This window comes from Lepidochelys kempii, chromosome 6 (genome assembly GCF_965140265.1).
Source record: "Lepidochelys kempii isolate rLepKem1 chromosome 6, rLepKem1.hap2, whole genome shotgun sequence".
Lineage (NCBI taxonomy): Eukaryota > Metazoa > Chordata > Testudines > Cheloniidae > Lepidochelys > Lepidochelys kempii.
Window position 1 is genome coordinate 34,077,652 of NC_133261.1, and position 26,524 is coordinate 34,104,175.

General features: G+C 41.0%; 2 protein-coding genes across 5 annotated transcripts in view; one reads left to right on the plus strand and one right to left on the minus strand.

Moving 5' to 3' along the window:
* TUB (TUB bipartite transcription factor) overlaps positions 1-26,524 on the plus strand; it is a 289,705-nt gene that overhangs the window by 249,133 nt on the left and 14,048 nt on the right. The gene's annotated exons all lie outside the window — the stretch shown is intronic.
* The window catches only part of RIC3 (RIC3 acetylcholine receptor chaperone), a 32,863-nt gene continuing 19,122 nt past the window's right edge, over positions 12,784-26,524 (minus strand). The window contains exons 4-6 of one of the 3 annotated variants that reach the window (XM_073347471.1): positions 24,755-24,848; positions 16,372-16,517; positions 12,784-15,139 (exon numbers count right to left, since the gene is read on the minus strand). In XM_073347471.1, coding sequence (XP_073203572.1) covers positions 14,646-15,139; positions 16,372-16,517; positions 24,755-24,848 — 734 coding nt within the window. In that variant the 3' untranslated portion in view covers positions 12,784-14,645. Of the gene's footprint in view, positions 15,140-16,371; positions 16,521-24,754; positions 24,849-26,524 lie in introns of all 3 variants that reach the window. The other 2 variants (XM_073347470.1, XM_073347472.1) reach the window with 2 other exon arrangements.

The window sequence follows — 26,524 nt, forward strand, 5'->3', positions numbered from 1 at the left end:
TAGGATTTGGGCTCCTAACTTCCTTAGGCACTTTTGAACTTTTCCCTCCAAACCACTTACTAAAATCACTGTATTAACTGCTAACAAATGTACAACTGCATGATCTTCTTAGTCCCATTTGATTCTTCAGGCTATTCTGCACTGTCTCAGATACTGATACTGTTGCTTTATACTACGTTTGGCCTTGAGCCATGGGAAAATCCCTTCATTTGACCAACCATTTTTGTAATGCAGAATACCCCAAAACGTAAGAAATGTGAATGGATTTTTGTTAATAGTTCTGCTTTAGGGACTATCTACCGTAGAAAAGTAACAGTTGAAACATGTTTGTCAGACATGGCTATGGCCAACCCACCTTACAAGAGGATTGTTTCTTCCCAGTATGGAGTGGATAAAAGACATCCTAAGGCTTGACATTGGCCAAAAGCCTGTTCCCTAATATACAAAGGATTTCCTGTCCACCCTAGAAAGAAGAAATCCTATTATAATATAGTTTAGCCTCAGATGTCTCTAAACATGGTTATTTTTCTAGCACAGAGGATGGCCTTACTTGAAGCGTTCCCAAAGAAAAAGATAGGGCCCAGATAAAGCTGTGATTTCTGTATAGCTATAGTTACACTACCTTGGTCCTACTGAGAGAGAGCTGCCTTTGCCAGCAGCTTTCTTTGCCAATCTGTGGAGATGCATTTTGGATGGTAGTCAGTAGCTGTCTTAGGGTTATCCTAGTGGAGTTACTATGACAAACCTCTGATTTTTCTCCACCATATAGGCTCAATATTTTGATGCGCTGTCACTTCCTTGGTTCTGGACATCAGTATTGTCCAATGCCAGCTGCAGAGGGGTTAGTAGTAGATCAGAAAAATGCAACATTTTCATGAAGAAAAGAATGGAATTTCCACTACATTTCTTCTGGACCTCCGTCCACCCGCACATTTTTGACCGGCTCTAGTTTGGAGTCTGAGTGGTTGGCATTAGGAAAAAAATGTCTCATTTAAACCAAAACAGGGATTTATAGACTTTATCACAAGGGCTTTCCACCTGCCTGACTGATAACTCCTACTTGCCGGCAGTCCCTTTGCTAGCAGTGGGATGCACTCCAAGAAATGTGAACCCTGATATCCAGGAATCACTTTGGCAAATCTTTGGAAACTCATCTGATCATACTCTTCTTTCACTGAAAATTTCCTTTTGTTATGTTTCTTGCAATAGTGTTCCATATATTTTAGGGTCAGTTTATGTTGTTAGGCCAATAAATATCAAAGCTCCTAAACAAACATCTATAAAATAACACTATGTAGCAGTTCATAAGGACTGTACAAGTTAGCTAGTAAAACATCCCCATGAGTGGTGGGATAATATTATTGTCCTCTTATTGTTTTTAGGCTATCTGAGATGCTGACAGGTTAAATGACTCACGCTAGGGCAAACAGCAAGTCATTAACGGAAACTGGAACTAGAACTCCAGAGATCTTGGTCCCAGATCTGTGCTCTAATGATTGAAGTACAGGTGATTCATTTCTGGGTGGAGGTACTCAGTTTTCAGCTCACATTGATAACACTAACCTCTTTCACTTTTACACTGAATATTAGGAAATCACAACTCCATCAGTTCTAAGATTTCTCACCAGGAAATTGAAAATCGTACCAAAAATCCAGCTTCAAATAATTTAATCCCATAAACCCTGCTTCTGCCGTGGCAGGAGTTTTTATTGGTCTGGCCATTAAAATAAATAGAGTAAGAGGGACATGCTGTATGTGGAATGGTCAGTACCAGAAGAATTAGGAATCTTCAACAGTCCAGAGGCCATATTTCATGGCAGGGGTTTTGCAGAAAAGTTTCCGTATTGTGTTGTGGTCTCTCCAATATAATGTAGGTCCTAGTTTGTCTCACCTTGCCTCCCCACCCCACCTAATTAATGGTAGCTGAATGGCTTATATTTCTCCATGGTATGTGTGAGGAACTAGAAAATAATAATGCAATTTACCTATTAGGTAAATTCTTCCAATTCCTTCACCAAAATCTTCCATGTTGGCACAATTATTTTAAATCGTGTTTTGTTTTGTTTTAAATTGGGGGCCATATTATTCCCATGCAGAAGCCTTTAAGGCTGTCTTTGTGTAAGTGTCTGAAAATGAAAGGCTGCTCAGCAAATAAATTAAATCAGGCCAGCCAACTTCTGCTTAATAAGATAACCCTGGAAATGATATTCAGTTCCTAACCTTTCCAGTTCTTTCCAAGGTTTAATGTACTTACATTGCAAGTATAAACACATCATTTACTATAATTCTCAACTTCAAGTCTGGGTTCAGGTAGGGACATGGCACCAGGATACCCCTTTTAAAGATTTATAACAACGTTTTGCTACTAAGATGAGTCTGGGGGCAGATCCTCAGCTGTTGTAAATTGTTACTGCTCCATTGAACAGTGCTAGGACAATTGACATCAGCTGAGGCTCTGCCCCCAACACTGTGCTATATTTGTATTCAGCACCACTGACCCTGGTGACCCTATTTTGGAATAGTTAGGGCAGATAGTGAGGCTGTGTTTCTACTTGGTCTAACTTCAAATAATCTTTTACAGCCTTAGTTACACATGCTAGTCGGATCAATAAATTTCTGGCTTGGAATCCCTGCTTTTCATTCTTCATCCAGTTGTCTCCTGCTTCAAGGTGCTATGAGTTAAGCTTATCTAGACAGAACAATACTGTGATTTGTGTCCATTCAAAATGATCCAACAGGACTTGAATTTCCTATTTCAGTGAATGAATGGCTTGGGAACAATCTATGGCCAAGAATTGTCTGTAGAAATTGATTAGTGCATAGTTTTGATTAGTGAATACATTTGTGAAAACTGTAAACTGCCCCTGGAGAATTCATCAATAGAATTAAAGAGGCTAAATGAATAAACTGCGATAGGGTAAGCTCTCAGCTCTTCACCTCTTTCCATATTTTGGCTCGTCATAATGGAGGGGATGGTGGAATTGTCTAACTCCGCCTCCCTGATACTCTCAAGGGTGAATATTGTGTGACTACTTCCAGGAGGGTGTTGAGCCTTTTAAGGCATTTGATGCCCTTATCATTGGTGTTAGTTAATTTGCCAGATTGTGCCTTGCACTGGTGCAATCTAAGGTAGTTGAACTTTAAAGCCTGGATCATCTCTGACCAAGATACTCAAGCGCATTTGTAAAATGGATTCACTTTTCCCTTATGCTCAGTTGTGGCAATTAAGATCTGCTAGGCTGCTCTAAATATTGGCTCCCTAAAGTGTATTGTCCAGACACAGCAACAGGTCGCTGGGGACCCTCACCTCTGGCATCTGCTTCTTCTGGTGGCATGAGAGAGCCAGAATGTGACCATGCTCAGAGCAAGGCGTAGAGCACACCAGTATACTTGGGCTTTGCAGTGGCTCCATTATGACAGAAACATCTGTTTGTTTTTAACTGTTCATTGGAAAGACCAATATTTCCTTTTCTCTGCCCCTCCTTCCCCCCACCAGGGATTTTGATGACCCTGATGTCATTCATAGCAATGGTCACAGTGTAAGAAAACCACTCAGCATTTCACAGCTGATGGTTAGTTATCATTAAGAAATGCAACTATTGAATTCTCAGCCATCATTCTGCTACATCCTGTGCATGATTCCTTTTGCATGCTTGCTTCCCACTCTATGTACAGTAGCTCATTTTGTGTGCCGGTGAGGCTGCTGCAAAGATGTGCATGGAACCTTAACAAAAATGAATGATATTGCATTAGAGATATACGTTCTCTAATGGTCAGGAACAGCTTCTCATGAGCGGGAACCAGTTTTGACTGGTGGCTCTTTAAGCATGCTAGCATTTTCAGTCAGAGTTCTGTATTGATGTGCTGAACACCACTGCATATAAGAACACAGAAATTTTAATCACAGCTTCTCCAAATGGATTTCTTTGTTCTTTCTAATTCCAATGGTTTCAGCCTTCTGGCCATCTTTTCCTGGAAGAACGAAGACACAAACTGAGGAGGGTAGTTACAAAGAACCTAGGAAGTAAGAAGGAAGTCCATGTACAAAGGCTGTACGGTTTCATTTTGTACCCAGAGTGGTGTACAGGCAATAGAATGAAAGCCACTCAGTGAGTGAATAATTGACAATCAGTGTGATTTCTGTGTGAAAGCGTTGGCATATGATTTATTGGAAACCTTTTCTCGCTAATAAAAGACATCCTCATCTATTGGATGGTACTAACAAGGAATAATGGAATTGGATATTACTTGATGTTATATAATGATCAATGGTGGGATGATATGTTAATGAGAGCGCTTGGGAGCAGTTCTCCTTGTACAAATTGTTTCTTTATCCAGTTAGTGGAAAAGCGTCGTCTCTTGTTCAGATTTTGTACGTACTTGTTCGTATCCCCCCCAAAGCCCATTGGAGTAAATGAGATTTTCCACTGACTTGGATGGACTTTGGCTCTATCCCCTGCACCCACATACTTGTGTGCCTCCATGAAGATATCCATGTGGCTTTTTTCTTTGTTTCTAAGTTGGGCTGACCTTGTCTTAGAGAAATCAAGCACTACAGGTACTTGCATAAATATTCTTTAAAATAAATTGGCCATCAGAGACCAAATTTAGCTTTGATGTACATCCCATGAAACCCGATTAAAGTCAAAGGAGTTACACCAAGAATATGTCAGTGCAGAATTGGTCCTGTTCTATGGAATGTGCCTTAAAATCATGAGACCCTATATTGCAACCAATGTGATGTATAATAAAATGTATATTGTAAGTAGTTGTGCATGCTGGAGAAACTAGACCTGTCACACAGCCATACTTTGCAGAATAATATCTAATAATCTAACTTGCAGAGCAATTGCAAAATCACCTAGGAAGGCTCCCTGAGTGATAAGGGATATCAATAACAAACTAACAAGCCTTTTAGCTCCATATTCTAAAACTTGTAAGAGAAAAAAATAAATGTTTGGCCTTTAAGTTTATTTTGTTGGCACTTTAAAGTATAAGTATAAATGTGTACATGACATTTAAACAAAGGACTTCTTTCAAAAGAGACTGATGAGATGTTTTATAGTCACGTTATGAAAAGAGAACACATACGTGCCCTACGTAACTTTTCATTCGTTTTTCCAACATTGCCCAATATGTTTGATATGAATTCACAAGAAATTTCAGCAGGTGTTAATTAATCACACTTAACTTCTACTGTTTGCAAAGATTAACCCTAAAACAAGTTAACACCACTGTTTATGCTAACAGTGCAAAGTATCTATAAAGGGACACCGTCAACTGAAGATGACTTTTTCCGTCCAATAATCTTGCACTGATGATCGCTGCAAGAAACATGAGAGATAACTATCACTTAAAGAAAGTTATAAAAATTTTTTTTTTCAATTTGTTTAGCTTGTGCATATGATAGAAATGATGTGTCCAGTCAATCAGTAAGGCCCCAGTCTTGCATTGATCCTGCACTGACTTTGTGAGGGGGCTCTGTACAGGTGCAGTGGTTCATCTATGCGCCTCTCATTTCTCCCTTGTTGAATAGATTCTTATAAACATGAATAGGGGAATGAAAATTATAATTTTATTAAAGGATTTTTTTTTAATCCAAGACATGCTTATGAAAGCTGGATCTCAGAAAGTGGATGTTTTTGCAATTACTCATTTTCCAAAAGTCCAAGTTTATGTTGACCCCTTAAGATAATTCTTCAAAGCACTATTGTGATCCAGCTAATGACAAAGTGAAGACTCTGGTGTAGGATATTAGGTGGTAACTAACCTTTTTAGGATTTGTTGGGGGTCATTTGGCTCTGTTAAGGAAGATTAATCTTTGTTTCTGATTTCTGTTTACTTAAACTTCCAGAAAGTAGAAATTGTAGATGCTACATGTTAGTTTTGTTTTTGTTGTTCCTATAAAGGGAACATACAAAGTTTACTGAAAGATTCTTTTCCCACAGTAAACATTTTTTTAGTTCATCACTGTGCCTTTCCTAAAACAAACCAATGATTATACAGTAAAATTTGACTATGACTACTGTCTGGATTTCCTTTAAATATGAGGATCAAAAAAGGGGAAATGTTCCGAATTGGAAAAGTTTGTGTGTTAATCTTAAGAACAAGTATTTAACCAGTCATACTTTTTTCAGAATGCCTAGAATGTGATATGGCTCTTTGCATAAGACTGTCTTATCCAGTTTTGAGTGGTCAGGCATCTTACTTTTGTTTCCAACTATCTGGAGTTTTAGATAAATCTGCAAAAATGTGCTTTTCTGAAGTAAATTTCTAAAGAAACTCTTTGGTATTCTGGAGCAAATGTATTTATCAGTATATGTAAGAATTAATTTGGTATTTTCACAATTGCATTGTGTATGTTGTAGACTTTTCAGTGTTTGTCGATACAAAACATCTGCGGAAAAATTAAACTTGAATTGTTTCAAACAAATAATGACCGTTTTTAAAAAGGCTTGGGACTCTCTTCTGAAACTACCTGCGCAGTAGTAGCTAGAGAACTAGTTAGGCATACACAGAATGGGCTCCCCACCATGTTTTTCAGTGAATGTTCATGTTTAAAACAAATACAACCCTTGTGAATTGTAATGGGCCCAGTTCAGCTCGGATCTAAGCTCACTGACTTCAGTGGAGCTATAGCCATTTGCAGCACTACATGTTTGTACTGAGCTATGTCTTACACCCTGTGAACACAAGGACTTGAAACTCTTGCAGAAGGTGCAAAAGCTCCTTCCTCCTCTCCCCAGGTGAAGGGGAAATGACCTCTAGAGGTCCTAACTGGCCATGGGGAAGTTTTCCGGCCTGAAAGAGGCCTGATTCGCTGTTGCCCTTTCTATTACATGTCTGATTGGGACCACCTTGTCTGCTATCCAGAGGGGTTAGACTGACTGCTTTCTCCTGTCTGCTGCCCATCAGCCCAAGGAGCATGCTGATCTGTTTCTCCTGACCAGGGGACGCACACTTTCAGCCCTCTGCAGAGAGCAGACTGGTGCAGGCAGGAGAGAGACGGGGTCAGGGCTGCCCATGCAGCCTGTGATGAAAACTTCAGGGTCAGGCTTGGGGTGAGTGGGAGTGCTTGGTGCCTGCTGACCCTATATTTGTTGAACCTTTTGTATAAAATGAAATGAAAAATCAAAGAAACCATCCATTAAATAAAACTAAAATAAATAAAACAGAAAAATTATACTATAAAATTCAACAAAATCTCAAATAAAGCACTACGAACAATATATTACATTAACTACATGTGTGGCAGTATGAACTGCCATATGGGGTGGGGGGGGAGAGAAAAAAACCCAAGCAGCTGACTCCAAGTAACCACTCATCTCAAGAGGATGCTGAGAGCAGGAGGTGTCGGGAGTCAAAATCAGCCAGGGAGGAGGCGGTAACACGCACAAAGCCTGGGAGGCAGGCTGAAGGAATGCCAAGGAGGAAAAACAGAAAGGGGTAGGAGGAAAGGCAGTTGCCTTGGGAAAAAGTTACTGAGTCTGGGGAGGGTTGGGCATAGGTGGGCCTGCCTCCCTAGAAACTTTGAACTCACTAGAGAGGTCAGTGAACTTATGGGGAAATGGGACTAAAGACTCTGGGTGTACAAGATAAACTAAATACTGATACACCCCGTTATAAGTATTACTATGGGGTCACACACACACACACACACACACACACCACTAAGCATGCTGCAGTGGAACAATTGCTAAAGCTTTCAGAGAGTTAGCCGTGTTAGTCTGTATCAGCAAAAACAACGAGTTGTCCTTTTGGCACCTTAAAAACTAACAAATTTATTTGGGCATAAGCTTTCGTGGGCTAAAACCTACTTCATCAGATGCATGGAGTGGAAAATACAGTAGGGAGGTATAATACACAGATTATGAAAAGATGGGAGTTGCCTTACCAAGTGGGGGGTCAGTGCTAATGAGCCACTTAAGGTGGAAGTGGGCTATTCTCAACAGTAGACATGAAGGGGTGGACATCACTTTTGTAGTGCTAATGAGGCCAATGTAAATAAGGTGCTCATTTCAAACAGTTGACAAGAAGGGGTGAGTATCAGCAGGGAGAAATTAGTTTTTGTAGTGACCCATCCACTCCCAGTCTTTATTCTGGCCTAATTTGATCGTGTCCAGTTTGCAAATTAATTCCAGTTTCTGCAGTTTCTCGTTGGAATCTGGTTTTGAAGAAGTTTTTTTGTTGAACTCCCATCTTTTCGTATGCTGTGTATTTATACCTCCCTACTGTATTTTCCATTCCATGCATCTGATGAAGTGGGTTTTAGCCTACGAAAGTTTATACCCAAATAAATTTGTTAGTCTCTAAGGTGCCACAAGGACTCCCCATTGTAATTGCTAAAGCGAGGTTTAGCCGATTGCCAATACTCATCTTCCCCAGTTCTAATTTCTTAAGCATTAAATAAAAGATTTGGTCGTTGCTGATATCACAGCTATGGTATTTCTGTGATTTGCTGCTGTGTATATGCAACTTAAAATGTGTCAGTGCTGAAATAACAGACATAGAAATGAACCATTTAAAAAATCTTATTTGGTGTCTTGCTTGCTGTCGCACTGAGAGCGATGAGGGCAGTTGAAAAGGATTGATTGTCTTGTTTGGGTAAAGTAGTTCTTATCAGAGAATCATATTGTGCTGGGTCCTAGAGCCTAAGCTTATGTTGTACTTTTTACAAAATGCCATTAAATTGATAAAGAAAAACCCTAACAAATGGGACTTAATTGGTGTCAATGAGTGATGCAGATGGAAGATTACTTGAGTGTTTAACTGCTACCCAAACATCACCTCATTAGTTCCATTTTTAGTATTCTGTGTATCCAGCACTGATCTGGTAGTCCAGACGCCATTTTGTAGTCTGCTTGTTACGCTGGTAATTGTCAGCAGTGGTAAACAAAGTACCAGAAATGATTAAGTGTGTGTGTGTGTGGGGGGTAGATATAATTTTATTGGGACAAAAGATTTCATGTAAGCAAGACGCTGGCTACTCAGTTTAGTTTTAACAAGATGTGTATTGCTTTAAGTGGCTGGCCGCTTGTGTACCAGCACAGTACAGTGATGCACGCTGTCAGTGAGCCCCACAGCACTGGGGAATGTAGCACAGGTTTACCACGATCCCAAGTCTGAGGGGATCTGGATCTGGGATTTCAACTTGGCCAATTATAGAGGTCGGCCCTCCATCTAGGATGTTCTGATCTGGATCCAGATAAGCATGTCTCCAAAATGTAGAGCTGTCTCTACTAGGAATTAGAGGCAGTACTGGTAGCGATGCCAATAATTAAGGCTGCCCAATGCTTTCCATTATAAGACCCTATTTCTAGATGCTTACATAAATATATGCTTATCTTGAAGAGGAAACAAGGTAAATTAATGTAAACAAAAATAAGTTAGCTGGGGTAGAAGCATATTATTCAGTTCAAGACCTGCCTGTAGAAGGAAGGCTATCGAACTAATTCAGAGGAGAGAGATTCCATATTTAACTACAGTCTGGGGCTGGACTATCAGTTCAGGACTGTATACTCCCTACCGTCCACAACAGACTTTCCATTGATGTCAAAGGGAGGTTTGCACAAAGAGCAAGGAGTGAATGCAGCCTTTATGTAGTTATTAAACTTCATGTACTGTTGATGTGGTACCTTACTATGTCACACTCAGTCTGAAAATATGGTGCCCTTTAGGCAGTTCGTTATCTGTCCACGCTCAAATACTATCCAAGCCATAATACTTGTGTTATTTCCCATTAGGAGGAATAGGTCACTTCCATCAGTTCTTTATGTGCTGACTTTTCCAGCTTCTCTCTGGCATAATCTTTAACTCTACCTGTTTGATACCTAAAATGGACTTCACTTTCCAAGACAGTCAACCTGGCACCTATACAGAAAACTGCATCCCCTTAAATACATTTAATTTAAATACAGTCAATATGTACAAGTACAGTATAATTCCAGTTATCCAAATTACCTTTATCTGAAAATTAACTGTCCCCCATGTAGCCCTATGTTGGTTACTCACCTGCTAATAACTTCTCAATTAGCCTCTTAGCATCTGTTAGCCTTAATCACTGACTTTGTATTTGTATAGCAGTTCTGAGCAGTTACCTAATCTTGTTTCAGCAACAACAGCTTGGCAGGGCAATGTCGAAAAGAAATCTGGATCTAAAGCAGAACCCACAGATTCTCAAGAATTCTCTATTAAGCAACATCAGCATTACTCCCTTCATTCCCTGTATTTCTATACCCCTGAAACTGCAGCTCAAAATAGATCAAACCTTATAATAAATTGCATTTATCAGGGCTAGTCATCCGTCTCTGCTAGGGCTACTACTAATGCTTTAAGCATTTTCAACCATCTGTCAACTCTATGAAGAAAATAAATTAAACAATCTGACGGTTGTTTTTCTTCTATCCCTCGACATTTGGTATTTCCTCTCACATCTACATTCATCTGTGATGATCAGTCCTGGACCAAGGCAAGTTTAAAGTCTAGTATCTCATGAGCTGTTAGGGCTAGGAATATTTAGAAAGTGAGAAACCTCTCCCCTTTCCACAAGTAGCTTTTGTTTTCAGCCATGGTAGAGCCCAAGTTATCAGACCTCAACTGTGTCACTGGCCAGGGATTCACTATTGCCTTGGTTGGGCATTGGGCCAACTCAATTAAGTTCTGAAATATTGTTTTAAAGAGATTTCTATATTTCATCAGTTATTTCATTTCCTTTGAGGTCTGCTGTTAGGCCAGGCTTTATAGAGAACTGGATATGAAAATAGTACCAATGTGTCTTAAATGAAAAGAAAAACAAAAACCCTCTGATAATTTTGCTGTACAAATACCCAAGTACACCTACATCACATAGTAGCATGGTACAAAGATTTTATTGGCACATGTTTGAGATGCTAATGAATTATTAAGGGTGTCTTTATCAGTCCTCAGTAAAGTGGGCATCAAAATTGTTCATTCTTTAGTACTTTCTTTCAGATTATGCCTTTGGTTATTGCATGGATCTGAACTGACTTTGCTATTGCAAAGAACGTCCTGCAGTTTAGTATCAAATGTTATTAAAGAGAGTTAACTCTAAAGATGCATGTGGCACTTTTACTCAATTTACATTTGTTTTGAGATGTATAGCAAACAGCAACCAAAAATCAAATAAAAACAAAACCCTTTTTAATTTCACAGACATGTATTTATAAACAGTAGGACACTGAATGCTAGAAGCACACCTTCTCAGACATCAGAATTTCCTAAATCCTAGTTTCCATGACCTGCTATAAAATCTTATTCACATTCAGGAACCCAGATGCTCTCTTTGTTTGTCATGATACCATTTGGGCTCCTGCAGCAGATTAAAATGCACCATGTGCTATATCAAGTCTACAAAACAGTGACTGTGGATGATAATCCTGTTTAGTCAAATCCATTACTCCTGGGGGAATTCTGTGCCAAAAAATTAAAAATTCTGCACCCAATAGTTTAAAATTGTGTGTATTTTATTTGTCAAAAATAACAATATAATCACACCAGTTTTCATTATTTTGGTCATTTAAATACCCATCAGCAACTGTGTCTGTGCTAATACAGACAACAAAAAAGATTCAGGAAATGTTTTTTAGACAAATTGATTCCTTACAAGACATATTGATACAGAACTCTGAGTAATAATTAATTTAAACTACACTACAGAACTGTTGCCTGTACCCCTCAGAAACAGTGCAAAGGCTGAGGGAGGTCAGAGAGGACCTGAAGGAGGGGGAAGTAATTGCCAGGAAGGAGCCTGGCTGTGAACTTGGAGGGTTGTTGGTGTGGGTAGGAAAAATATGAAATAGGTTTTTTTTAGGGGGTAGGGAGTGATTTGTTAGGGAGCTTCACCCATGCAGCTCCTGGCTGACCCTTAGCCTTTCCCATTCAGTCAGGCCATCCGTCTCTGTCCCCATATGTCCCTCCAACCCCACTCAGACACCCAATCCCCATGTGTCCCTGCACCCCTTCTCCATGTGTCTCTGCACCCCCTCCCCACATGTGTGTCTGTGCCCCCACTCAGCCACCCCCTTTTCCCATGTGGCCCTGCACACCTTCAGCCCAGTCCCATGTGTCCCTCCACCCTCCTGCACTCCAAACCCCTCAGCCCCAGCCCTAGTCCCCCTCTTGCAGGCTGGCCCAACCTAGAACCCTCACCCCACTGCACCCCAACCTCCTGCCCCAGCCTGGAGCCCCCTCCCACACCCAAACTCACTCCTGGAGCCTGCACCCCCATCCTTGAGCCCCCTCCCACACCCAAATGCCTTCCTGAACCCCACTGCCCTCTGAACCCCTCATTTCTGGCCCTACCCTGGAGTCTGTACCCCTTCCCACACCCCAACCTCTGGCCTCAGCTCAGAACCCCTCCCACACACTGAACCACTTGGCCCCCAACCTGGAGCCCCCTCCTGTACCCTGAACCCCTCATTTGTCTGTATCCCTTCCTACTGCCGCACCTCAGAGCCCCTTCCCACACTCCAAACCCCTCAGCCCCAACCCAGAGCCTGCCCACCCCAGCCAGTGTCCTCACCCCATTCTGTGCCTCAGCCCAGTGAAAATGAGCGAGTGAGAGTCGGGGAGAGCGAGTGTCAGTGGGAGGGGGCTTGAGTGAGCGGGGGGGCAGGGCCTCGGTGCAGAGGCGGTTTTGTGTGACTAGAAAGTTTGCAACCCTACTCCACCCCACTGTGGCCCTCAGCCTCCACCCTCATTCAGCCCCAAACACAAGCTGTCCTCCCACACTAGCCCTTATGAACCCATCTGTGACCCCCCCCCCCCCCCAGCAACCCCATGCTGTCTGATTCCCTGTTTCCTGACTGGCACTGGGAAGAAGGCAGGTTCATTCTCTTGCCTATGGTAGCTGGGGCTGGCTGGGAGTGGCTGCTCAGTTCTAGTGCCACAGTGCCCCCTGGTGGGCAAAAGTTATTTTTGGTGGGTAGAAAAAAAAGCACGCAGTGGTGCAGAAGTCCCCCAGGAGTAATATATGAAGATGTATGTTAACAGCCAGAAGTGTCTACAGTCCCCCGACTGCCTTTCCCTCCCCTGGAGTATTTGCTTTTCACACAACTGTTAGTACAGCTAATAAAGTATTTTACAAGCACTGATGCTGGAGCTACATGGAGAAAGAAATGCCGCTTGTAAAGGGCGGGAGCATATTCCCTAAATGAAGTGGCATAATGTCTTGCCACTGAAAACAGTGCCCTTTTCAGCAGCTGGGCATCGAGGCAAACAAGAGACCAAGCAGCTCATTAGAGCATTTGTTTGCAAGCACATGCCAATATTAGCAGGCAGGGCGCATGAAACAACTTCTGGTCTGGTACCTGACAGCACCTGCCATTACTGCTCCAGCTTAACGCTTCATTAAGTAGAGGTGAGAAAAAAAAAACAAAAAACCTTCAGCAGCAGCACAAAGCTGCTCCACGGGAACCCTGTTGTGAAGGGGCATCCACATGTTCCAAGTAACTGGCTCTATGTGAACCACTCCTGACGTAGGGGAGGTGCTTGGGGCTGTGCAGGGGCCAGGCGTGGGCATGTCTGGCGTGCCTTGTGTGCATCCCCACCCAGATGAACGGGGCCTAGCGGGATCTCTAGCACCGCAGTAAGTTAAGCAACCTTTGCCCCCAGCAGAACTTGGCTAAGAGCCACCTTCCCTTCAGCCTCTCCGTTGCGTGAGGCCTGTGCTAACTGTTGTTGAGACACATACTCAGAACGTAATCAAACTATTCAAGACATAGCTGGAGCAAGACGGAGTCCTAAAGAGACCACAACTCTTTACAATGGATGCACTTAAAAATAAAGTAAAAATAAATATATTCTAAATGGAAGAAGAAAAGAGTTTACAGTGTTTTCACTATGATTTTTCCCTTCTATGGACTATTTTCACAGTAGGCTGCTATCATAAATAAAGTACAATGTAAACCTTAGTGGACGCTTTGTGAGAGGTTTAAATTAAGGAGCCACATGATAAAGGCATGTGAGCACGTGCAGCCCTGAGACACTGTTTCACTTCTGAAAGTGCATGCAGGTACTTGGCTCAGAGTGCCCCAATGGTCAAGGAATGCATATCCTGTTGTGTCGTATATATTAATTAATTACTGTGACAGCAATGTGGTTGAAAAAGGAATTGGTCATTCGTGTTGTCCCTGCAGATTGCCTTGCCGATTAGGTGAAAAGATACTTACCATCTGCTTCAGCGCAAAAGAGAAGCTACGAAACTTAACACGTTCCTCTCCATCTTCCTAAATAATCTGATGAAATGGTCTTGTTTTCATAACTGATAGCTGTCAAAGGCAGCAGGTAGGCTCAAGGCAGGAAGTCCATTCCTAATACTGGCAAGGCAGGACACTACAGTGCAGCTAACATTTCAGAGGAAGAGGTGGTTATTCAGAGGCAGTAATCACACAGGATTAAGTAAAGACAGAGTGTGGATATTGGAACAAAATAATCTTCTGTTCCCATTCATAGCAGTCTCTAGCAAGCATGTGCTGGAGGTAATAATGGAGTAATTTAAAGAAGGCCATTAGCTTCCAGTTCAGGTGGTGGTGCTGGAAATGGAGAAGATAAATGTGGGTCAAGAACAAAGAACACAGGTGTGAGAGTTTGAGGACTCTTGCTATAGCCACACATGGTGGTCCCTATTACTCAAGTCCCTTTGTGTTTCGCTTTCTCAGCATGCCTACTGCATCCATATCATTGGCTTTTTGGCTTTTCAGTCCTGCATTTTCGTTGTCAGAATCCATGGAGAGATCATCTTTGGCTGTGTCTTCAGCCTCACTGCAGCTGTCAGCATGGAACCCAGCATTCTCTGCGATGACAGCAGGATCATCCTCTTCATAGTGGCAACAGTAGCACTTCTCAAAGTTATGGCTGTGATGGAGGACACCACCTTGGTCACTGAAGCTGATCTGCTGGTCCTTTTTCTGTCCTATATCATGGCTTTCACACTCTGTAGTGAGAGCAGACAGTAAAGTTTCACTACACAAATAATCCTCATCTTCCATAACCTCCATTCTTTCAGCTATCTCTTCAGCAGAGGGCTCGTTCAGATCAGGGTAATCCACAAGGATTGTGTCCTGTCTACTCTTGATGCATTCAGAATTATCATAGACAGGATAGGTCTCTTCTGGATAACCTTAGGAACAAAAGTGACATGAACCTTAAAATATTAAATCCAGTTTTAAAATAGACCATTCTGATACAACAACCACGCTGACAAATCTGTTCAAGGAATTTAGAGCTTATCATAAGAATGTTAAAGTCTTATGAGAGCAACAGTTCGCTTTTACTCTGCTGAGGCTCCCTAAAGTACAGCTAATTCAAATTAATACCATCCCAAACTTGTAGGGAATGGGGTGAAATCTTGGCTCCTTTGAAGCCAATGGCAAAATTCCCATTGACTACCATGGGGGTCAGGATTTCCAACAGATTTTCAAAAGCACTCCACACCCACCACTGGGGCTAGATTGAGAGCTATGGGAACTGCTAGGTGACAATATTTTGAAGATCTTGCCACTGATCTTTAAGTAAATACATTTCTGAATACCTCAGTGCCTCTCTAAGACATGTTTTGAAGACCTCGGATCTAGAATTAAACAACGTCCTTTACAATGTTGGATAACTAGATAAAACCGAATGCTTTTGTTTATTTCATTTTTTTAAAAAGCATCAAGAACTGGACTAAGAAAGCAGAGCTTGAGGCTACCATTTTTGTTCTGGACGATTCTGAAAGCTTCCTAAAGGGCAAAAAATTAAGTCTACAATAAAAAAAAAAAAAGCCTTTAGAATTCAACAACACCGTCAGGATGTTTTTAAAACACCATCACACAACACAACAATGAGAAATCAAAAAGAGTTTAAAAAGCAGAATTTTAGAAAGACAGAACTCCTGGAGTTAAGTTCTCCAATTATCTTTACAATATTAGAGCAAGCAAAGAAACAAAACCAAAATTAAGTAAATAAGGCAAAATATATTGGTTCTTATTTCTGTGGTATAACGCTGAAGAAAATAAAACCTGGCCAAATGAAGAAAAGCACAGAAATAAATCTATGTCAGCCAAGACAAAGTATCAACTGGCGTGTACTCAAGCTCATCTGCCAATTCTGGCAGCAGATACTGTGTTATCCAGGCAATGTGAAATGCTGGATAGTTCAAAATCCATTTGCTCATTAATATAATTGGAAAACGAATCCTTCTTGTGAAGTCTTGGAGGCCACCTTTCTTAAAAGAAATGAGGCAACTGTACAGGAGTCTGTTTGCATTGGGGGATCGGGGGGGGGAGGGGGGGGAGGGGGAGAGATTCTCCAGTTCTGGCAAAACGATTTTGTTCAGATGACAGTAAAGAAGAAATAAAAAACCGCATTTACCTTCCCAATCCTCCATATAAGGAGCTTCTTCAGCTTCCTTCTCTGGGGAGATGCCATCTATGAGTTTACCTTCCTTCATGACCCTAGTGATCTCTCGGAGCTGCTGGAGTAATCTCTTTTCCTGGTCTGTTGTAACATTTTGGGCCCTGCTAGAAAACATCAAACACCACTCCTGAAGGAGTCTGGATGGCAATATTATCAGTATTTAATATTTGAGTACAATAGGATGGTCACAACAAGCAAGAGGGACAGGAGAATGCCATATGCAAACTAAAGTTATGAAGTTGGTGGAGAATGCAGCATGGTAACTCTAAAGGCTATTTTTTTAAAGATGGCTAAGACTTGGTAGATCCTTGGTTGAGAAACTACAGGAAAATGCATGTCCTGTCATGTTGCTTCATTCAGGACCTACACTGAATTTTAAATGACACATGACACAGTGTGTGTAGCACTCCATGATGACTCCTCACTGACAGTGTGGGCAGCTGCTCAAGCAGCTCCTTAATTGTTGCTTTGACAGTACTGGGTTCTCATTGGCCAGTTAAAGTATTTTATTTGCAGACTGACAGCCATCATTAAGCCAGTTGGCCAGCAACATAATGTCATCATCAAACGGCACAGGCAGGATAGCTCCATTGGGCAGGAGGGAGAGATGAAAAATTAGGGTGTTTTTGTGTTTAACCTTAACGGTGGCATCTGGATTTGGGGTGAGAGAAATGAGGTTATGTCAAGGTTCCTCCCCCACTCTGAACTCTAGGGTACAGATGTGGGGACCTGCATGAAAAACCTCCTACGCTTATCTTGACCAGCTTAGGTCAAAACTTCCCCAAGGTACAAAATATTCCACCCGTTGTCCTTGGACTGGCCGCTACCACCACCAAACTAATACTGGTTACTGGGGAAGAGCTGTTTGGACGCGTCTTTCCCCCCAAAATACTTCCCAAAACCTTGCACCCCACTTCCTGGACAAGGTTTGGTAAAAAGCCTCACCAATTTGCCTAGGTGACTACAGACCCAGACCCTTGGATCTTAAGAACAATGAACAATCCTCCCAATACTTGCACCCCCCCTTTCCTGGGAAATGTTGGATAAAAAGCCTCACCAATTTGCATAGGTGACCACAGACTCAAACCCTTGGATCTGAGAACAATGAAAAAGCATTCCGTTTTCTTACAAGAAGACTTTTAATAAAAATAGAAGTAAATAGAAATAAAGAAATCCCCCCTGTAAAATCAGGATGGTAGATATCTTACAGGGTAATTAGATTCAAAAACATAGAGAACCCCTCTAGGCAAAACCTTAAGTTACAAAAAAGATACACAGACAGAAATAGTTATTCTATTCAGCACAATTCTTTTCTCAGCCATTTAAAGAAATCATAATCTAACACATACCTAGCTAGATTACTTACTAAAAGTTCTAAGACTCCATTCCTGGTCTATCCCCTGCAGAAAACCAGCATATAGACAGACACACAGACCCTTTGTTTCTCTCCCTCCTCCCAGCTTTTGAAAGTATCTTGTCTCATCATTGGTCATTTTGGTCAGGTGCCAGCGAGGTTACCTTTAGTTTCTTAACCCTTTACAGGTGAGAGGAGCTTTCCCTTGGCCAGGAGGGATTTCAAAGGGGTTTACCCTTCCCTTTATATTTATGACAGGTTATTTTTGGATTAAGTCAAAAGTATAGTCTCTACTGGCATATCATTTCATATCATTTATTGATATATTTTATTATCCAGTGAATACAAGGTCTTTGCTATAACTGCTCATTGTACAGTAATCTCAGTCTGCTCAGGGGAAAAAAATATTCAGGCAGCAGGCTTTTCATATGCCCACCCGTTGCTTGAAACCAAGTGATTCATTGTTTCTGTCGTCAGGTTCTCCCATGCTGATTAAATGCCATGAACAGAGAAGCAGTTGGTCTGAGCAAACTATTTTTGTTACTGTCTTTCGAAAAACAGATAAACATACAGCACAGCTGTGATTTAAAAAAATTTGGTGTGATTATTATATAATTTATACTGGTGTCAGGCAGGAATCACTCCACTGAAGTCAATGGCAGTGTGAAATTGGAATTGGGCCTCTGGTAAAACTGTCGGAGTGGTCAGGGATCGCGGGTCAGATGCTGTTCTCAGTTATGTAGGTGTAAAGCCACTGATTTCATTTGAAGTACTCTGGATTTAAACTGTATTACTGTGACTCAGGAACCTCTTTGTCCCAGCTAGGGTGCATAAGGGTACAGGGATCTCTGGGTCTGGGCTCTACATTCTAGTTCGCCAAAGATATGTTATCTAGGTCTGAGAGTTAAGGAAAGTCACCCAAAGGGGAACCTCACACTCCTGTTAGGCAGCGAGGAAGAGATGCTTATGCAAATTGAGTACTGTATGGTTCACAATGGATGCCCATGTACAGTCTGAGTAAAATGTTAATAGATTTGTGGGGAAAAAACAGGGTTTATCCTGTGTTGGAGCAAAGACAATGAACTTTTGGAAGTACATCTGAGGTGCAAATAAACACCTGCTTGTCCTTCATCATGCCACAGGACTTGGCTTCATGAAAGAAGGCTCTCGGCTATCCTAGCTGAAAAACGCTGTGAGAAAGAGTTTGGGGATAAGCAGTACCTTATTCGCTAAGAGAGCATTGTGTGAGTTGAGTGTAGGCTGTAGAATGTGTGTTATGATTTTATTTGCTGTACCTCAGTTACCAACACCAGAGTTAGGAACTGACCAGTCAACCACACACCTCATTTGGAACCAGAAGTTTGCAATCAGGCAGCAGCGAGACGCTCAAAAAAAAAAAAAAAAAAAGGCCAATACAGTACAGTGATGTGTTAAATGTAAACTACTAAAAAATAAAGGGAAAGTTTAAAAAAAAATTTGACAAGGTAAGGAACTGTTTCTGTGCTTGTTTCATTTAAATTAAGATGGTTAAAAGCAGCCTTTTTCTTCTGCATAGTAAAGTTTCAAAGCTGTGTTAAGTCAATATTTAGTAGTAAACTTATGAAAGAACAACCACAACATTTTTGTTCAGAGTTTTGAACATTTCAGAGTTACGAACAACCTCCATTCCTGAGGTGTTCATGACTCTGAGGTTCTACTGTATTACCCTTTCCCCCCCAGTATTTCTGTTTGCTATCATATGACTCTCTATTCATTGTTAAATAAACTTACATTTGTTATTTCTATAAACAACTCTAAATGCTGTGTGTTAAGCTATGGTATACTGTTCCTCTGGGAACAGCAGGCCTGGTAACTCAGAGTGTCCAGTGGAACAGGGGCTGGACACTGCAGCAGGAGACTGGACTCAGTGGTTGGAGTGGGCACTCTATATGCCAGCCTGCATATGGGACAGCAAGCCTGCATGGGCTGAGAGGGGAGTGCTTGTCTTGCCTGTGACTGGGAGAGTTAGGGAGTTGACCCTAGCTAGCAGGCATAGACAGGGCTCCCTCTCGCGATGGGACAGGTAGTAGCAAGGTGCCCCACAACTGTGGGTACCTCTGGGTAGTATCGCAGTGACGGAGATCAAAATTTGGCCATGTGAGTAACAGAAGATATTGTTTTTAAGTATTCCTGTAAGATGAATGTCAAACCTAACAGGGGCGCAGTGCCTGAAACCAGCACACAGTTGGGGATGCAGGGCTCTCTCCGTGGCTTCCTTGCTCTGCACACAACTTTCACTCTGGTATATCTGCTCTGGGAAATATGAGAGCTGCAAGCATCAGTTGAGAGCTTCCAAATATGGGCCAAATGGATGCTTGACAACATGCTGTATTTTTTCTTCACTGTCACCGCACATCCCCCACCTCGTGTACACACTCTTACTGGCAGAAGACACCTGTACGCCACTCAAATTCCTACGATAGTTGAAATTCTCCACACAGTCGGACACTAGAAAACGGGCTGTTTACAGAGCTGATGGATTTTATGATCGTGCTACTTTCTCATTTTTACTTGGATTTTAGCAATGGAACTGGAACTTTATTAGCTCCAGTTATGTTAACCAACAATGGGCAGCCGTTCTGACAGACAGTAGAAAACTTCCAAAGGGCAAGTCTTTATGGACTTGACAAGTCTTGTTTGATAAAATTACCCCATCATGCTATAAATCAGATAGGGCAAAATTCCACCTCTGGGTTTCATTGAACTCTGATGGCAGAATTCGCTCCATAAAATTGATCTGGGTCTGAAATCACAAGTGATAAATATCTGAAGTGTGCAGTTGTGAAATTTGAAGACATGTATTTGAGATTACTGTTACGTATCATACCATATGAAATGGGTTTTGTCAGTTGTCTACCCTGGGCTGTGGATGAAATAGAACTGCCAGCCCAATCCCCCTTTTCCAGAGACAAAAAATATGTAAACTGAATAAATATCACCTTGAGACAGCAGCCAGCCACCGACAGCCTACGTGAATCTGTGCTGAGGCAGGGTCCTAGCACGAGGAAAAGTCTATTAAGAGGTGTTCAGCACTCTATGCTAATTGTATTTGAAACTCTTGAATAAGGCTCTATAGTGTGGCTTTAAATGTCTTGCTCAGACAGTGAAATTCACCACTATGCAGAGGTGCAGCACAAGTCCTATGCACTATTTCCATCCCACCAAAGTCCTCAAGCTAGAACTTAAATGAAACTTAAATGCTGCATACGCTATGTGATGGTCTTCGGTCCAATGAGACTTTCACCCAGGATACACTGAATGCCTGGACACTGCATAAGAGGAGGAGGAGGCAGACTGTTCGCACTGGCATTTCAGATCATTTCAGAGAATGGCAGTTGTTCATTTTTGCTGTGCATGCTTTTAGCGCCAAAAGAGCGATTACAATTTATCATGTCAATGAAGCACATGCTGCATTGTGGAATCCCAAAATACTCATTGGCAGGTAGAGCAATGTTTTTATATACTTACACTGAGATCATAACAGTTCCTAAGGAGCTATCATGATTGCTATGAAAATCCGTAATCGGAGCTTTTGGTCTACATCCTCTTAAAATAGCACCATTAAAGCACAGCTATAGGCTGAAAAGAGACTGTAAAAATGGCTCCATGGAGTTCTATATTTATTCCCTCTCAATTTCCACAGCACATTTGTTCAGTTTATGGTAAAAAGATGTTTTTTTCTAATTGCCATCTCTGTCAACGAGACTTTGTACCTCAGAATGAAGTTGGGTCATTTCTACCTCCTACCTAATAATCAGAAATAAAGATTTTGCAGCTGAACATTAGCTGACAATTTCATTGATGCACAAGCCAGAATAAAATCCAGCTCTTTAGTTGCATTGACTCGGCACTGTTGAGAGAAAATTAGATGGTTGTTATCAATAAACAGATAAGCTCTCCAGCTCTCTGAGTCCTAAGTTTGAAACCTGGGTTCTGAAATGAGAGCCCAAATGTAAGCGTTAGGGAAATTCAAGACATCACTTAGCATACGGGTGTAGCAAATAGATATTTGGGCATCTTAGGGCCCACCTGAGTGGAGCCACTAGTTGTTAGAGTCAGACATCCAAGTCTGAAAAGCGAGCCCATTGGCGCAGATATGCTGAAGGACAACATACCATTTTTTACATTCTCTTTGCTAACTATAATTAAACAAAAGAAGAAACAAAACTACCTAAGACTGAAACAAATTTAAACTGAGAAACTATGTCAAATGAAAAGTAACTTGCAAATACAGTTTCTTATCCTGCACAGCTGCTCCCTGTGTCAGTCAGACCTGTTTCCTTCAGTGCAAAAGGAAGATTTTATTATTTGCTATACTCATTCCCGCACAGCTACACTGCTTTAGGAAAGACAGATGGATTCTTTGCTGGTTTGTGCATCAACAGAATTTTTAACTAAGTTCCAACTGTAGGGCCACCAGCTCAATGTATGCAAATTATCCCTAGTTACACTTGTACAACCCCACTGAAACCAACAGGTTTGAGGGATATAACATGAGGCCAGTGGGGTTGCACAGGTGTGACTGGGGGCAGCATTTGACCTATAAAAGCTTTCCTACTGGTTATGATGTGGTAGCCTGAAAGACCTTAACTTGACCTTCAGATCCCAGGCTGAGTTTGTAGGATGAAAATCTTCTTTAATTGTAACCTGAGCAAATTTGAAAATCACTTTTCAGAGTGAAACTTCACTTTAAGTTCTTGCACAATATACTGCATGTGGTGAGGCACAAGAGGGTGAGTAAATGAGTGTTTTACACTGTCCTTTTTGAGAATTAAAGACAGATTCAAGGATACTTGTGTAGTATTTTTGTGGATTAACATGTGCTGGTCATTTAGACACCAAATAACAGTCATATGAATAAAACATCTCTTGAATAGAAATTTAGCAAAAAAAAAAATATTTCAAGGTATACTGTACATTGAACAGAATGATGAAAACAGGAATATGGTATATGGCTTAGATATTTGGAGGAAATGCGTATGGAATGATTTTGCACATATTGCAGCCTTGTCCCCATGTTAAAACATTCTAGTAAGAGCCTGGAAGAACAACAGAGATAGCCCTACACACCCAGAAATCTTTATTCTCCACCAGCAGAATCTCAGCAAATGTCTGAGAAATCTAGATGAGTAGTTCCTGCAGGGAGTTTTTGCAGTGGCCAGGAGGTCTATGCTAAGAAATGGAAACCAGCAAATAAGCTGAATGTTAAGAAAACCCGGATCCTAACTGGACGCTATAATAAATAATAGCAACATGACTGAATTCACAAACTGGGAAAGGATTTGTTCAAGAGAAAAGACTGAGAATTTTGACATTGTTTCAAAGCTTTATGATTCATGATGCCCTTAATCAGATGTGTCTACTGACAAGTCTATATTATGTAACAAATGTCATCGGTTTCTTGGTTTAGACTTTGTTATATTGCCATGTACCTGTACCTTTTTCTTCCCAAATCTTTCTTCACCTCCCTCTCTGTTAATACTTATAAAAATATCCTTTTACTCCTTTAAAAGTCTTCTGTTTCTGTGAGTGAACAATCCCTGTACAGCCTGCACTATCCATGATTTACTTTAATCTTTACCTTATTTTTATGCTCCCGACTTCTATTGTCCATTGTTATTTTGTTTGTAGTAAATTGTTTTCTGGGTGTTCCCCCTCTTTTCTTAGCTAACTCAAACATTCTGTCTTCTAGTTTACTGACCCTTTACTTAGCACAAAACTTTCATTTTCAGCCTGATAACCTAGTTACTTCCCGAATCCTGTCTTCCAAGAAATCAGGCCTCTCCCATGTTTAATTACTCACATCAAGCCAGACCTACAAGAAGTGCTGCACTTTACTGATCAACCCAGAGATTTGTGCAGATGGGACCAAAGGGAGATCAAAATTTGAAACAAATTTTATAAATCAACCCTATTTTTGCAAAGGCCCAAACAAAAATTCCAGTTTAGGAGGTTTTCAAAATCTCAATCTGGTCTCCCACCGACTTCACTGGGTATTGGATCAAGCCCTTAAAAATAACATATAAACAACTGGAAACAACATTAGAGCAGTGCTAAGATTTTTCATTCTGAATGTAAAGAGTATACATTTAAATTCAAAAGGAAATGGGAACAGATTAGAAATGGCCCATACCATTTATTTGTAATTTTGTAAAATTTGTAACAAAATCTCACTGTATTCAACTTTCATATTACAACCAAATACATATCACATTTCTTGGAGTGTTTTTTAATAATTCAGCTTTTTATGGAAGAATATGCAATCATTATTTCAAAATAATTTTAAACAGTGTGTGTGTTAAAAAGTTTTACACCAAATATTAGTGAGCAAATTATCCGAGAAGAAACAAATGTAAAAACACTAATTTAGCAAATTTTCTTTTTTCATATTTACTAACCAAGTGGGTTTGCAAGTTAAACTGGTGGAAATTGCTTACTGGAGCAGATTAATATGCAGCCTTGCCTCTAAGGAAACATTTTACAGAGATTCAAAAAGGCATCTATATAAAGTATAACCGCATTATTGTTTTATAAAAAGATCCAGAACACTAGAAGCTAACAGAAAATGAAGTAGTCATCTTGGGTAATATTCAGAAAATACACTATTTTTCTTTGGTTTTGGGCCTCAGACATTTTCATGTTCAATATAGACACACCTGTCTTTATCTTCCAGATTACATAGTATGTACAATGGGGTGTTGGTGTTCCCCTTAAGGAAACTGACGTTGCAAAAAATAATGTAATATAGAACTTGAAAAGAAAAATGTGAAAAATAGAGCAAAAATATTGTGTCAACATTATGAAGTAGAAACATAATTACTATTTTAACATATACAAGAGATTTACATTTTGATAAAAAGAAGATTTTCTTCCAAGAGAAAGTTTAATTTATCTATTCTAAACAGAAAGGAATTCTTCTTTAAATTCCTGTAATATAAAACATACCTGTCACAATTAGGTCCTACTCTATTGATTAATTTTTCCATCGCCTCCTCAGTATCTCTCAGCTTTTCTTGTAGTTGCGTGAGCTCATAGTCAGCTGAAAAACAAACACAACCACTAGCAGCTCTGAAAACTTATTCCTCTGGTAGTATTACAGACTGGTTGTCTCAGCAAATACTGTATTAAGACAAAACTGGTTCTGAGGGATCTAAGAAGAGCAGATGAAAGCTCAGTCTCCATAGAATTATTGGAAACATTCTCTCTCTTTCACTTCTCCAGGCATAACAAAGGGAGTGCAGAGAGATTCCCAAAGGCACAGAGATGCACAGAAAGCACTTCTCAGAATGGCAAACAAGCAACCACTTGATATGCAGATTGAAATGATCTGACAGAAAAAAGCCACCCAATCTTATGTTCTAAAGGAAATTTAGTGATATGTTACCCTATTGTAAAGTCAACAGTTCTCATGGAATTTACCTCTTAAATTCCTGTGAATAAAGATTCAAAGCCACGAAAGTTAATACATTTTCTGCTGTCAGATACTGTCTGGCTCTTCATGGTATTCAAGGATATAGGGAGACAGCTCAAGGAGTTTACACCTGTGCACGTGAGGCAGCCACAATCTGGGTGGGGGATACAGCCATGGCTCCAGCCTCCTGGCTAGCAGTAACCTGTCAAAGGTGTAGGCTGGACCACTTCGAAGGATGGTGGAGCTGCTAGTACAGCGTACACTTCCCTAGTGCCCATAAGAGAATGGAGTGAGGGAGGGGAGGAAACATGCAGATGCCAGATACAGAAATTAATCAAGCCTGTACGGCACAGCCCTGCATGGGAAGCCACTTGCTGACTCTGAACTTTCTCTTCTTTCCCCCCTAACAACCCCAGTGCACTAGCAACTAGCTCTGTTGATTGGCACGTGTGCAGGAGGAAGATAAATGCACCATAAGCTCTCAGGCAGCAAGAAGGGAGCAGTCTATCCATTTATTATATGTATTATGGTAACACCTAGAGGCCCCAACCAAGACTGGGTCCCCTGTACCATATATTGCACAAACATGTAATGAGAAACTGTCCCTTCTTCAAAGAGTTTAAAGTCAGGACCCGAATTCTGCCAAGACCCTGATTCTGCAAAGCATCTGTTTAATTTTATGCACAGAGAGTTCTCAATCTTTTGCATGATAGAGGCCTAAATAGACACGTAGATACCGGGTGGGAAGGTGAACAAAGGCAGAGAGAGGTAAAGTGAGATCCCAAGGTCATGGAGCAGGTTAATGGTAGGTAGACCAAGGATTCAGGTCTCTTGAATCCCAGTCCAATGATCTATCCACTATGCTGCCTCCCCTCTGACTGTGATAGATTCTTTAATAGGGTGGCCAGGTGCCTGGTTTTCAACCAGAAAATGTGGATGAAAAGGGGACCGGACAACCAAAAGTCTGGTTACTGAGGGCGGGGGAGATGCCGGGTCATCACTTGCACCAGTCCCTACTCAGCTGGGGTCGCCTCCTACCTGTGTTGCGTGGCTGCAGCTCCCAGCCCCGGCTCCACAGGCAAGTCCCTCCCAAGCCGGGGTGGGGGGGCCTCAGGGGAAGAGGTGGGGCCGGAATAAAGATGGTAGAAAACACAGTCAACAGATATTAATTATTCTATCACTAATTTCTATGATTCTATAAAACATCATGATGTACATTTATGTCATGATTATTACAACAATATTACCTGAACCCTGTGGTAACATTATCTTTTTAATACCCTATAAGGTATTTGTGTTTTCTA